At 45.2% G+C, this 14158-nt stretch overlaps 2 protein-coding genes across 3 annotated transcripts; one reads left to right on the forward strand and one right to left on the reverse strand.

Moving 5' to 3' along the window:
- Positions 1 to 2435: 2435 nt before the first annotated feature.
- On the reverse strand, positions 2436 to 4687 carry zic1 (zic family member 1 (odd-paired homolog, Drosophila)). Its single transcript, XM_079575758.1, has 3 exons — positions 3408 to 4687; positions 2997 to 3160; positions 2436 to 2680 (listed from the first exon to the last, which is right to left on the reverse strand). The coding sequence occupies exons 1-3, from the start codon at positions 4348 to 4350 to the stop codon at positions 2483 to 2485; spliced, it is 1305 nt and encodes a 434-aa protein (XP_079431884.1). The 5' UTR covers positions 4351 to 4687; the 3' UTR covers positions 2436 to 2482.
- A 2059-nt stretch (positions 4688 to 6746) lies between these two features.
- On the forward strand, positions 6747 to 11561 carry zic4 (zic family member 4). Of its 2 annotated transcripts, XM_079575756.1 has the most exons (3): positions 6747 to 8136; positions 8245 to 8868; positions 10564 to 11561. In XM_079575756.1, exons 1-3 carry the CDS (start codon positions 7719 to 7721, stop codon positions 11004 to 11006), a joined length of 1485 nt encoding a protein of 494 aa, XP_079431882.1. In that variant the 5' UTR covers positions 6747 to 7718; the 3' UTR covers positions 11007 to 11561. The 2 variants fall into 2 exon arrangements, with proteins under 2 accessions (XP_079431882.1, XP_079431881.1); XM_079575755.1 differs by having other exon boundaries at positions 6749 to 8868; positions 10564 to 11560.
- Positions 11562 to 14158: the final 2597 nt, after the last annotated feature.

Here is a 14158-nt window from a genome sequence, read left to right on the forward strand (position 1 = left end):
GCCAAAACACGCATAGCATCTGTTTTTCCTTTTTTTTTTTTTTTTTCCTTTTAAACCATTTCATCATACGAGCATATAGAGCCAAAGCTGCCATCTCTGCTGCTCGGCCTGATGTGTGATGTACGCCGCTGTCTACCTTGGTAACACAGGCGTCAGGCTCGCTTTACTGGCCACAAGTGCCTGCTGATAAATATTCATGACTCGCAAGCGCCTGCGCCTCACACATCTCTCTCAGTGTTTGTCATTTCCAGACTTGAGCGTAAATACATGCTAAAGTGGATGTTTTCACTGCACGCTGCCGCTCGCTCGCTCGCTGCTGCTGTCGCTGCTATTTGATGTGGAATCACCGTTGCCCGAGAGCCACGAGACGAAAAACCCTGTCTCCGGCTCTTGTCTTGTCTGTTTTGTTTTTGTTTTTTTATTCTTCGAGCGCCTTATGTATACATTTATTTATTTTTTTGACAAACTAAAGCAATGCGACACAAGCGTGAAGCGCGAATTAAACGTGGAGCTGTTTGAATGCGCGCGTGTTGCCAGGCGCAGCTGCGTTTGGCCATGGACACAAGTTACAAGAGAGCGTGGGAATTATATGTGTTCAAACAACCACACATTTTAAGTGGTAACGTCTTTAGTTGGAGACATATTTTACACTGTTAGTTTTGCTTTTTTTTTTTTCCTGCTTCGAATGTCTACAAATGAAACATTTTTTTTTTTTTATGCTCGAAACAAAAAATATGCAAGTCGCATCAAACATGGCAATTGTCCAGCCTCCAAAGCAATTTTACTCCCCCACAGTTCCATGACCACTTTCTATAAATCTTCGGTTTGCACGCGCGTGTACGTGCACGTGTTTCTATAGCAGTAAAAGCATCAGCAGTGGAGGCTTATACAGACAGTGTTAAATAGAGTCGAAAAAGTCGTTTTATTACCATCTTTCATTTATCTCCAAAAGTAATAGTCCGTGAAAAAAGAAAATACGAACACATTTCAGTGCGATTGGATAAATCATCTATGGTGTGGTTGTTGTTGTTGTTGTTTTTTTTTTAAAGAAAAGGGAAATATGCGCACGCACACTGTAAGGCGCGCGCACGTATAGATCCCATGCTGGCGTGTGTACATTTCATATTTAAAAGAAAAAAAGAAAAAAAAAGATGCTGTTTGGTCGTGGCCTCCTCGTGCGTGTGCGTCCAGACTGACAGATCGTGCGCGGCGCTAAGCGTGATCAGGGGCGGCTGCTGATGTGATCTCTGCCTAATGGGGCGGTCAAGCGCGCGGCAGCAGGAACAATGAGGGGGCCCAACACCGACTCCCTTCCACACAGGGGGAAAATCCACACCAAAACGTAAAAAAAAAACTAGATTTGAAAATTAGATTTCCTTTTCATCAATTAACTAAACGCCACTTTTTAGGGTTTTACATCGAGGAACAAGCGCCGTGATGAATCGATTTCATGTGCACGCCACTGCAGGGCAAAGTGTGGGCTGTTCATTTGGGATAAACACGAGGGGGTGGATTTACTTATTATTACTGTCACTAAAGTTGGGCCGTGGTGCAGCCTTTTAGCGCTGGGCTCCCTCCCTCCCTCCGCCATATATGCGAACAACAAAATAGACACTTTTTTACGCACGACTTTGCTCTCACAAAAATAAAATCTCCAACGCATTGCATTCTGACATTTTTTTTTTTTAATCCTTTAATATAGTACGAAATGTATCCAAACATTTGATGTAAACTAAATTTTACATACGAGCGCATTTCTCCATAAATACCGATCATTTTCTAACACGGTCCTTTACATGCGGATAAATATGGAAAAATTGAGCTACTTACATGGAATAATACTTCCTTTCAGACAATTGACAGAGAGTTTTGTATTTATATTTATCACGTACATAAACAGGTTGACACGGAAATTTTCAGGCTTTCACTACACGACTTTTTTTATCGACATGACATAAATAACAACAAATACTGTGCTACTCAAACTGGACCTTGGACGAAATGTTGCACTGAATAGGCTACAAAAGCACATTAATACTAATAAAGAGTCGGTTAGGTCGACGTGTAGACTGTAGTAATACTGAATAATTCACATTTGGTACACAACTAGAACATTCTTTTCAAATCATCGCAATATTATCTTCATTTCCATATATCTAGGGACCACATTTTTCACAAATTCCCTTAAACTGTGATATTTACAAAATAAAATATTACATTTTAACTTGGTGAAATCCGTATGTACAAAAAAATTCAGGCCTGGAGGCGCACAGAGCATGCGTTTAGACAAGTCTTTGAGTAAAAATAAAGGGATATGGAGGAAAGGGGTGGGGGGGGGGGCTCCTTTTGTCCATGCATTTCTCTGACTTAAAGATCGCGTGGGCCTCCGTGTGTGTGTCTGTGTGTTTTTTTTCCAGTCCATGTCACTTTTTAAAAAAAACAGTCTTTTTTTTTTGTTTCCAAGTGTCTCTTTCTAAAATATTTACACGTACCATTCATTGAAATTGGACGAGAGCGCGCTGTGACTGCTCGTGTGGTGCACTGCTGACGCTGCTGGTGATATGGAGCTGCTGCTCTGGTTCTCTGTGGACGGGGAGACGATGGTGGGCGGCGTGGACGACTCGTAACCCGAACTGGCTGCCGGAGAGGGCTGTGGACCCGCGGTGTTCGCCTCGTGGACCTAAATGCGCAAAAGAAAAAGGAAAAATAAATAAGTCGGAGGCACATGTTAAACCCCGGAGATATTTGTAATTGAGGACGTCCTCCGTAAAAAAAAAAGACAATGGTTTTAAATAATGCGGATCTTAATCTGATTTGTCGGATCAAAGCAAAAACAGAAAGTGGGTGTCAAAGCAAATTAACTTGTCTGGCTTTGAAAGGAATACATTAGTGGAATCCAACAACATGAATTTATGAACACACACTTCATTATCTATAGGCTGTGTGTATTTATATATTTTTTTAAAAAGGTCAAACATTAAAAACAAACGCGTTACCTTCATGTGTTTCCGCAGGGAGCTGGGGTGTGTGTAGGATTTGTCACACATTTTGCACAAATATGGTTTGTCCGACGTGTGCACGTGCATGTGTTTCTTGCGGTCACTGCTGTTTGCAAACCGTCTGTCGCAGCCTTCGAATTCACACTTGAACGGTTTTTCACCTAAAGCAAAAAAGAAATGATCACACAAATTTAGACATTACGCACATCATTTTACTCCACTATTTAGCACTGCTGTTGCCAGGTCTCACCATTTTAAATAAGCACTGTCTATAAAACAGGCAAATACATTCACACACAGGCTAAATAAAAACTAAAACAATTAAGGATATTTATCGATGCAGATATTTAGCAGTATATTTATTTTATATCGACAATAACGGTTTTCAAAAAAAAAAAAAAGTCTCACCGGTGTGTGTCCTCTTGTGGATTTTCAGATTTTCCGAGCGCGCGAACACTTTGCCACAGCCGGGAAACGGGCACGGGAACGGCTTCTCCCCCGTGTGCACTCGGATGTGATTGACCAGTTTGTATTTGGCTTTGAAAGGCTTGCCTTCTCTGGCGCAGTCCTCCCAGAAGCAGATGTGGTTGGTCTGCTCCGGCCCCCCCACGTGCTCCACCGTGAGGTGGGTGACGAGCTCGTGCATGGTGCTGAAAGTTTTGTTGCAGGCCTTCTTGGGGTTGCTCAGCTGCTCGGGTTCTATCCACTTGCAGATGAGCTCCTGCTTGATGGGCTGCCGCATGTACCTGAAGAAGGCCCCCGCTCCGTGGTGCGCCGCGGCCATATTCATATTCATGGGGCCGTAGCCGTGCAGCTGCGTGGACGCGTAGTGGTCGGACCGCGGGCTGGTGACGTGCCCGTACTGCTCGGCCCTCCCGTACACATCCCCCGAGAACCCCAAGCGCATCTGGCTGTTGACCACATTGGACGAGGACGCTTGCTCGTGTAGCCCGGGGAAGAGCAGGTGCCCCGCCGCCTCGGAGTGTCCATGTGGCCCGGGAAAACTTCCCGACGCGAATAAACTGTGCTGCGCCCCGGCCGCGTCTCCGAACCCCCGGTTTCTGAACAGAAAGTCCCTCGTGGAGTTGAACGTGGAGTAAGAGCCAACGTGGGTCGCGTGGTGGTGGTGTCCTAACGCGGCGTAGCTGGGCGCCTGGGACGAGAAGGCGGTCTGTCCCGAGCCCAGGTCGTGTGAGCTGTGGTTGATTTTGAAGGCGCCCATCCCGTCCGCGAACGGGTTGATCCCCAACGCCACTTCTCGCTCCGTGACTTCGCCTGTTGAGTGATGCCGCGAGGAGCCGAAAGTAGTGACTCCTATCGCGGGATACTGCGGTCCTGCGTCCAAGAGCATCTTCAGTGTCGACTCGCCCCAAAACGACTGAGAGCAGAAATCAACAACTCGCGCACAGATGTATTCTTCCTCCCCGCCCCTCTCTCTATCTCTTCAAAATCCACCGCTTTCCTTTTCGGACTTGTTTCTCTTCGCGGAATCCCCCCTCTTCTTCTTCTTCTCCCTCTTCTTCTTCTTCTCCTTGGTGCCCGCGCGTCTTCAACACACGCGTGCAAACATGTATACGCGCAATATTGTCTTTTGCGGTTGATCTTCCTGTGGCGCAACTTTCACCTCCTCAGTAAGGCGGTGAGCTCTAGACTGATAGTCGCAATCATTCCTGCAGATAAATGAATTGAAAAGACAACACAGTCCAGCCCTGATGAATGGGAGAGGAGGGGGGCGGTCACGTGGGGCGGTGGCGGAGGCGCTCATTGGCCGCGGCCCGTTTCCCCCCCAATAACATCCACTCACCAAATAACAATCCACGGAGCCGGGGCCCACGCTTCCATTGGCCTCTTTGCATCATCAATCCCAGAGATAGGGAAGAGTGCTGACTGTGGATTTGGTTTAAAAGCTGAATTACAGCATGGTTAAGAGACAAGGAAGACGTTTTACGCACGCTTTTACGCACGGCACTACAGAATGTGCCACATATTGTAGTCAATACTCGGGAGCCTATTCACAACACACCCTCGCAATTTTATCTTTTTAAAGGAGCACATTTAACCATTAATTGATTTTTATTGATTTATTTTGTCATCCAAAGTGTGTTTACGCGTAAGAAAGCAGATGATGTCTCCAGGTGTTGTCAGGTTGTCAACGCTTGTTTACAATGGAACAGTTTGTCAAACACAGAAGTGCTGTCATCACTTTGGTTATAACCTTTTTTAACTAGTTGTGCCTGATTTGCGTCTATCAAATATGTCCACTTCGATTTATGTGAAGGGGTCATCAAAGGTCAATTTGCAACAATAAAACAATAGGCTTTTACGCACAGATTGTCATAGTAGCGCTCGTCGACGTGACACTATATATATGGCTGGCCACGCTCTCATCCTAAACGCCCTGGACTGCGTTTCACGAGTATCACGCTGAAAGTTTGAATGTGTCCACCCCAGTTGTTCAACTTGGTCACTTTCGCAAGGGCCAGTGATGCATAGCCCGTGTGTAAAACGTTGTGGGTTGTCGAAGTTATCAAGTGGGATTTGCGGCGCTCTCTGCAGGAACCTCCGGCTGCTAGAGTTCAAAGCCACATGAACAGACGTGCCCTGCGAACCATTAAAATATCTGCTTGGCTACTAGGCCACTCTTTGCACTGCTTTCTCCGAGGCGAGCCTTCAGAACGCCAAGAGTGGGAAGTTTTGTTCTTAAGTTAACAAGTAGACATAGGATTTTGACCCATTCGGGCTTTCTTCGAGTGAGGAAGTTTTCAACAAGTGGACGACGGTAAGAATAACGCCACATAAATAACAGCAAAAAAACTCCCTCACGTTTTTGGGAAGTGTTTTACTCCACGGTTGCAATATCCCATTGGAATGTTTTTTTATTTGAACTGGAGTCGGGACATAGAATTTCGAATGTGCTCCAAGATACTTTAGAATGTGCAACTTATAACTCACAGCCTCACAATCTGTCGACCATGTCACCCACAGATAATTTGTTGTTGGCGTTTCTCTCTTGTTGTCATCCAACTCCTTTCCTTATAGCCCTGTCTGGTGAAATGCACGCGCAAGTTGTATACCCAAAAATAGCACTTGAAAGTTTTGCATTTCGCTTTGAGCCCTGATGCCTGGGAGGGTTGTTGAGAAGTGAACCCTGTGCGTAAAGGCCATTTAATAAACATCCATCGCATCAGACGTTCCCAAATATTGACTCTGCTTCTAACGTGCTCAATGTGAAACTGTCAGTTTAGATTTTGACGAGTATATTATAGGCAGGGTTTTTTTTACACTGCTGTTCTAGAAAGAAATCTTTAGTCATAACATAGTTGTGTTGTGGAGCGTGTTGTGAGGTAGCAGTAAATTAGCCCTAGGCATTGCGACCTTCAGTAATAATTTATGATCACCAAATAAATTGTGATAAAACCGGAATGCGTTTGTAATGACAATTAATTAAGTATCTTGCGAAGTGGTTTTACGTATTTCATGCAGTGGCAAATGTGGATGGAGAATGTAAAAAATAATATTTGCCAATTATTGACAAAAACACTTAAACATAATTGATAGCATTAATAATATACGCATAATTTATTCAGTGGAATTCTTTACTTTCAACGTTGGCCAAATAACTATATTCCCACTGTGCGTTCTTGGTTTTAAAAGCCCCGGTGGAAAAATATTCACACACAGCACAATATTGTTTTATAGCACGTATGAGAGATTAAAGCATGACCCCTGTTTGTATATGCGTTTAAAAGTAATGCAAGAAACAAATGAGTCAAAAATGGATAGAGTCTTTGGAGCTTTAAGATGAAGTTTGCTACTTACAGTACACACCCGATATATTTTGAACTTTGTGTGCCGCGGCACCGCCTCCTCTGACCCTCATCTGCTGCCGTCTCGGCTTCAGAGCGAGCTGCTCCGGATCACAACAGGTCCCGTCCATTACGCTCCGCTTCGGCACGTTCCAATCCGCTTTAACCGCGAGACCAACGCTGACGGAATAACGGCTGGATATGTAAATATGGCTACTTATCAAAAGGCACATTAATGCGGACAAAATCCCACGTGGAGCTTTTCTTTCGCTTCGCTCCTTTTTTTTCTGCCTACAGCGACGTGCGTAACCCGTGCGTAAAGTTCTTCTTCACGCTTTGGACAACGACAAATAAGTTATACCTTTATTATTTATGATTCTTACAGCTTGAACAGTGACCGTGCGCACTGTTTTGTGGCAGTATGTGTTGCAATGGCACAACCAAGAGGGAATCGCTTTTCATCGCCGCTCAAGCCTTTTGTTCGCGACCGCAAAGATACAATTGTAAATCGGCTGTAACTTTTAACACTTTTATCGTACAATAATCTTTACATAACAACTATTTTTTTCCAAGCGTTGCCCGAGGCAATGCGCATGCGTGCTGGCTGGTTGCTGTCACTAAGCCATTTTTCTTCACGTTGGAAACTGTCACTGGTGACGTCAATCATAGCGCTCTGACCAATTAGAGCGCGGGATGATTGTTTAGCTCCACGGGCTGCAGCGCCTACCATGAATCTCTATTCAGTATCAAAGCGTCCTGCTGCTGCCTCTCAAGCGAATGGGATTCCATGTAGTCTGCAGATAGACTAACTTCACAAACTTTTTTCCTTTATTTTTTTCACTGCGATTAAAATATATTTGTCATCATCATTATTATTTTGCCTGCTGTCAAGTTATTCTAAAATTAGGGAGTAATGAGCGTGGATGCATTGGGAAGCCCCGTGATGGACCCTACGTTTTCCAAACGGAACACGGCGCTGAGATTAGTTGACTTGGCAGGGGCTCACCACCATCACCATCATCACCACCATACCCCTCAGAGCGTGACAGGCTTCCCGGGGTTCAGCAGCCATCCACACTCAATGGCTCACGCGCACCCTGGGGAGATTACTGCGGAACCCCGCCTGGGGCCGAGTCCATTCGGGCCAGAACACATGGGGCACTCCGCGGCCCTCAAAATCAGCCCAGCCCATCATTATCCCCACCACCATCACCACCACCACAACCATCATATGGCAGGCCACAGCGACGTGGTCTCCAGTCAAACGGGAGCAGCTTTTGGCCCGGTTCAGGCGACGTCGGTGCATTATTCTATGTCCCACCCAGCCGCAGGTAGGGATTTCCTCATCCGGAGAGATCTGACAGCTCAAGCCATGCCCGTGCTCACTGACCAGTCTGCTGGTTCCGCCTCTCACCACGGAATGTTTGTCTCAACAACAGGTAGCTACCCCGGACACTACGGCCACCATCCTGACGCGGGGAACCATGCTCTCTTCTCTGGACTGCACCACGAACAGTCTGCAAGCGGATCCCCGGGGGGACAGGCTTTGAACGGACAAATAAGACTTGGACTGCCCGGAGAAATGTATGTCAGGTCTGAGCACTTAAGTCAAGTGGCGAGCGCCAGGGCTGATCCGTTCTCCGCGTCGCCCCTGCACGGCTACGGCGGACTCAATCTGAACATGAATCTGAGTGCTCACCATCACCACCACGGAGCGGGTGCCTTCTTCAGATACATGCGACAGCCCATCAAGCAGGAACTTATCTGCAAGTGGCTGGAGCCGGAACTTTCACCCAAAAAACTTTGCTCCAAAACTTACAGCACCATGCACGAGCTGGTTACGCATGTGACTGTGGAACACGTCGGAGGACCCGAGCAGGCGAACCATATCTGTTTTTGGGAAGAGTGTCCGCGGGAAGGAAAGCCTTTTAAAGCCAAGTATAAACTTGTGAATCACATTCGTGTGCATACCGGAGAGAAACCGTTCCCCTGCCCTTTCCCAGGCTGTGGAAAAGTTTTTGCCAGATCCGAAAATCTTAAAATCCACAAGAGGACGCACACAGGTTAGTCACTTATTTATTCCAGCTCTTGTAACTGTGAATATTATGCATGCTCCTATAGCAATAACGTGTACCATATTAAATCGTAGTTGCATATTCAATTATTTTCCACATGTGCTAACACTTGTATTGGTCGTCGTCAACAAAAGCATGCCAGGTTATGACAGGCGTTTGGAGCTCTTGTTTACACCGCAGCTATTAGACTGAAGCCCAGTGTGAGTGGATCAGGCTCAGTGACAGCTCAGATGGAGAGGTGCATCTTCACATTTACATTAAGTCAGTGACCTCATGACGGGGGCGTTCTTTACTTGGACACGGAGTTAAGACTTCGCCACTTGTTGCTCAATGCATCAAAGCATAACATGTCCGAGGCACATTTATTTATAGGTGGTCAGAACGAAACGTTTATTGTACAAGACTGACGAACAATTAAATAAACATACAAAATAAACATAACATTATATTTTCAACTTGAGAGTCTTGTTTCTGCTGTGTAGACAATTGGTAAATTTAATGCAGCACGTTACGCACGCACGCCCTGGACAACAGATAGGCTTGTAAAAGCTAATAATAGTCAATATAGCCTCAGTATGTGCTGTGCAGCAGTGATTTGATCATAACTCGTAGGCTATACGTTGGCAATATGGCTCCTCAAGTGTAACCCAGTGACGTGCGGAAGAGGAAGGGCCCGAGATGTCGAGTCAGGCTCTTAAATGAGCCCATTTTCCTGCAGTTGTGGAACGAACGGCACTCCCCCTCATTCTACTCCAGCTCTGAGCCATATGTATTATTCATATCATTTGCTCACATTACCTAAGTACAAATCTGTTCAATTATTTCTGTGTGTTGACTCCCAAGGGGCCTGCTCTTTGGTATCATGTTTAAACCTAGCCCAAAGTGTGCTTATGACTGGGGCTGCCCCTGGGGTCTGTTCCTTGACGCTTTCTTGTACTACACTAATATCCTTGATTGGCTCTCTCAACCCAACAGCTGAAGGTCAAATTGATATTCAACCCGCAAGTGTAATTAGACAGAGGCAATTACATATTCTCAAAAGCTTTAATCGCGAGGAGAAATCAGCAGTGGATGATTTCCGTGTAATTTATTCAGAATGTCTCATTTTTTGTGCCTCGTCATAATCAGACAGAACTCGTTATTAAGTCGCGTTTATTTGATGTAACTGGTAGACACACAAGTGTTGCGGGCGCTGTGTCCATTTCACATTGTTTTCAGCAGGTTTTGGTCTAGGGAAAACTAGAAGTTCTCCATGAAATCTGCTGCGCACTCACAGACTGCAGAAGAGAGAGAGAGAGTGTGTGTGAGAGTGTGTGTGAGAGTGTGTGTATATGTGTGTGTGCGTGTGTGAGTGAGTGAGTGAGTGAGTGAGTGTGTGTGTGTGTGTGTGTGTGTGCGTGTGTGAGTGAGTGTGTGCGTATGTGTGTGCGTGCGTGTATATATATATATATACACACACACACACACACACACACACACACACACACACACACACACACACACACACACACACACACACACACACACACACACACACACACACTTACATACCGTGTTATGGCTAAATTGTGTAATTATGTAATCAATCAGACCAATTTAATAATGATTTATCTATACTACTATAACTATATTCCATGAAATGACTATAGCTGTAGTTATTTGAACATGTTCTCTTTGTTCCAGGGGAAAAGCCATTCAAATGTGAGTTTGATGGCTGCGATCGACGGTTCGCCAATAGCAGTGACAGGAAAAAGCACTCGCACGTGCACACGAGCGACAAGCCTTATAACTGCAAAGTACGTGGCTGTGACAAGTCCTACACACACCCCAGCTCTTTAAGGAAACACATGAAGGTGCACTGCAAATCTCCACCGCCCAGCTCGGGCTATGAATCGTCCACTCCGTCCCTTGTGTCACCTTCCTCAGACGTGGGACGCGAAACTGGGGGCGGCTCCACCGCCATGTCCGAGCCCATGGGAGCCAATCAGGGCGCGAACCTGAGCGAATGGTATGTGTGTCACAGCTCAGGTGCGAGCGGCGCTCACACACCGCCCAGTGGGCCATCCACGCCCGATCCTACAGATGAACCCACTTACAGACACGTGGAAAGCAGGGACCACTACTGACCATAGCCATGGCACTCCCTGTGCGCACTGTGGATACGCTATTGACGAGCCAAACTGACGCCACGAGCGTCGAAGAGACATGTTCATTCCATGTACATGGGGTGTTCTAAACAGTCTGGCCAAGTGCCTAAACGCCCCACAGCAAACCGTGTACATCTGAACTATGTGGTATTTGAAGCTTGTAGGCATGTTTGTGTCAATCAGTTTTGAAAATAGTTTTATTTATTTTTCAGCCTGAATAATTATAACGTGTTTTGTATTATTGAACCAAAGTGCATGTTTGAATTTGGACAGTTGTACATTTGTACATTTTGTAAGTTTTAATGTGTTAATGTAATACTTTGGAAGTGAATGGCCTCTGCTACAGCAGTAATTTGTATAACAACTATTATTAAAATTTCCACTTGAGGGTCTGTATGAGCTGACCTGCATTTATGTTTGATATAACTGTGAAATAATCAATGTCTAAAAAGTGGGCATTATGTCAGTACATGGTTGTCAGTATTTTTGGATTCTTTTTTAAAAAACATGTCTAAAATGAAGGCGTATTGAAAATGCGCATCAAATGCCTTGTACTTGTATTTTGAATAAACCTTGTATAAGTGCACTTCGGTGAATTACAGCTGTTTACACCAGCCTCACACGTGAAAATATACACTCTCTATCCTCTAACGATATTATTCTGTGGTACTGGGAGGTCAGAAAATGGTCTTTGTTTTGTAAAGTCTTACTTTCTCAGCCGCGCTGTGAGTGGACGTGGGCAGTCTGGTCAAAGCCACAAAATTCTGATCCAGACTTCAAAGAACACTTTACACAAAGAGACATTTTTTCCACGACGATGAATCCTCATGGTGAATTAAGATTTCTATAGCAATAGCCAAGTCAAACTCAAATGATATGGGGGCCAAGTCCGTGAACTGAAAGGGGCGCTCTAAAGAATGTAATATTTGCTGCCCATGGGGTCGGAAACGGTAATCTCTGTCCTTTATCTTGCAGACTGGGCTTGTATAAAGAAAAAATATATATTCTTTAGCTTCGACACTACTTTACGACAATCAAAGGAGAAGCTGCTGAAACGCTGTTGTTTCGATCTGATAGACCTGCTCTACAAGAAATAGGCGCACGGATGTATGACAGCGTATCCACTCTCATTTGAGCGCTGCGTTGGACTCAGATAAGTGGACGTTTTCATAATAGACAAGTATCAAGCATAGTTTCGAACTTAAGGACATGTGTTTAAGTTCAGTGGGCGCTGTGATTTTAATGTGAAGAGAAGGAGGGTATGTAGAACTTTCAAACTTAGGCAAATGGCGAAGGATGGGGAATTAATAACGTACAACAGCTTTGGATTCAAATATAAAATCAACTTCTCCGTCTCTGGACTCTTTGAAGTTGAAGTTCATATCAGAGATTCTGAGTGATGGAGCTGACACGGGACAGCCCTTTGTCACTGAATTGTTGAGCTGTTTTCAATTGGGCCGTCCAAATCTTTTAGTTCCACCCGTCAAAAAGGGACAAGAGCGAAGGATACGCAACGTTTAAAGAAAGAACGCGCCCGTGTCTCGCTCGAAGCGCCAGAAACAAAATGCCAACTTAAAACAAACGTACAAAAAAAGAAGAAGCTGTTTGTTCTGAAACTATTCACGACTTTGACTAAATCCGAACCATTTAGTCTGACCTGGTTGAGACTATACTGACCTTTGATCTAAAGGCACAAGGTAAACTGATCGAGAACAGGTGTGCGCGCAATGGAATAAGGAGAGCTCTAAAACGAGACACATTTTGGGCACAGTGAAATTTAACACACGCACACACACACACATAAAAAAAAAAAACAAGGCACATAATAATCAAAATGGAGTGTGAGATTTATCTTCTTTATTTAGAAAAATCTTACAACAGCCCCGTCCACATTTCGGAGCTAATTTGAGTGTGAAAATATCATTGCTTTGTGAAATAATGGAGGCGGTAATCCTACTTCCGGAAACTGTCGTAGCGTTATTGAACAAAGCCCTTTTAATAGGGGGGATTAGCAGTGCTGGGAGTAAAAAAGGCTCGCTCTCAGTGCTGCTCCTCGAACCCCTCCCTCCCTCCCTCCTCTTCCTCCTCTTCTTCTTCCTTACGCCCTCCCCACGCTCCTTGCGCCGCCACCATCAGCACCACCTCCAGCTTCTTCAGGTCGTAATTACCGGACGTGAAGTGGCTGAGATTGGACTGGCCAAACCAGACAAGAGAAGGGAAGGGAAGGGAAGGGCAGGTGCATAAAGGCCTGAATGTCCTCAGTAAAAAAAAAAAAAAAAAAAGTAGTTATGATGCTGTCTAAGCCATGTTAAAATACACACCCTACTTTTGGTGTATTGTTTTGATTAGCTATGTCTCATGTCTATATGGCTCAATCACTCCCTAAACTAAAGAAATTCACTTTGTGTCCTTAGACCTTGAAAGCACCCAAACCAACACGTTAAGCAGCGCCATAAAGCCTTAAATACGTTCTCATTTTTGAAATACCGGTATCACCCAAGGTTACTTTCCAGGGGATTTACAGGATCACGTGCTGCAATGTATAGTCAGCCACAGAGCTTCCGTCATAAAGATTTATGGCAGCCTTTAAAGCTAAATTAACTGTATTCGGGGTATGTATAAAGGTGTGCCAGCAGCGTTAAGGCAGGTTTAAGGCTATACACCCTGCGGTCGCTTTGGTATATAGCCGCAAAAAACTAAGTCCAGCGTCCAGAGGGAGGGGGAAAGTGCCAATAGGACATTACGCACGGCCCCCCCTCCTCCTCCTCTTCCTCCTCCTCAGGCGCGGGAGGATTACCGTCATGCGCACATCTCAGGAAATGAACTTATTTGGCTTTCATACATGAACGAATCAGCCTCCAATGCCGCACAGTCTCGCAAATTCTATGGTGGAGCACGTCCCAGAGTTTTCACACCTGCAGCTGAAAGGAGCCGCTTGTGTCTCTGTGTGTGTGCGCGCGCGCTGTAGCTATACACGGGGTCGGCCCACGCGCTCAATGCATCTGCACGCGGGCGAGCGAGGCCTCTTCTCTTTTATCCAAACAAACAAAAAAAAAAAAAAAGATGGCGCAGTAGTTAGTGGTTAGTCGCGATTTAATTTCGTGCGTAAAAGTGTTGAATCAAACGGCTAT

This window comes from Gobius niger (assembly GCF_951799975.1).
Source record: "Gobius niger genome assembly, chromosome: 18".
Taxonomy (NCBI): domain Eukaryota; kingdom Metazoa; phylum Chordata; class Actinopteri; order Gobiiformes; family Gobiidae; genus Gobius; species Gobius niger.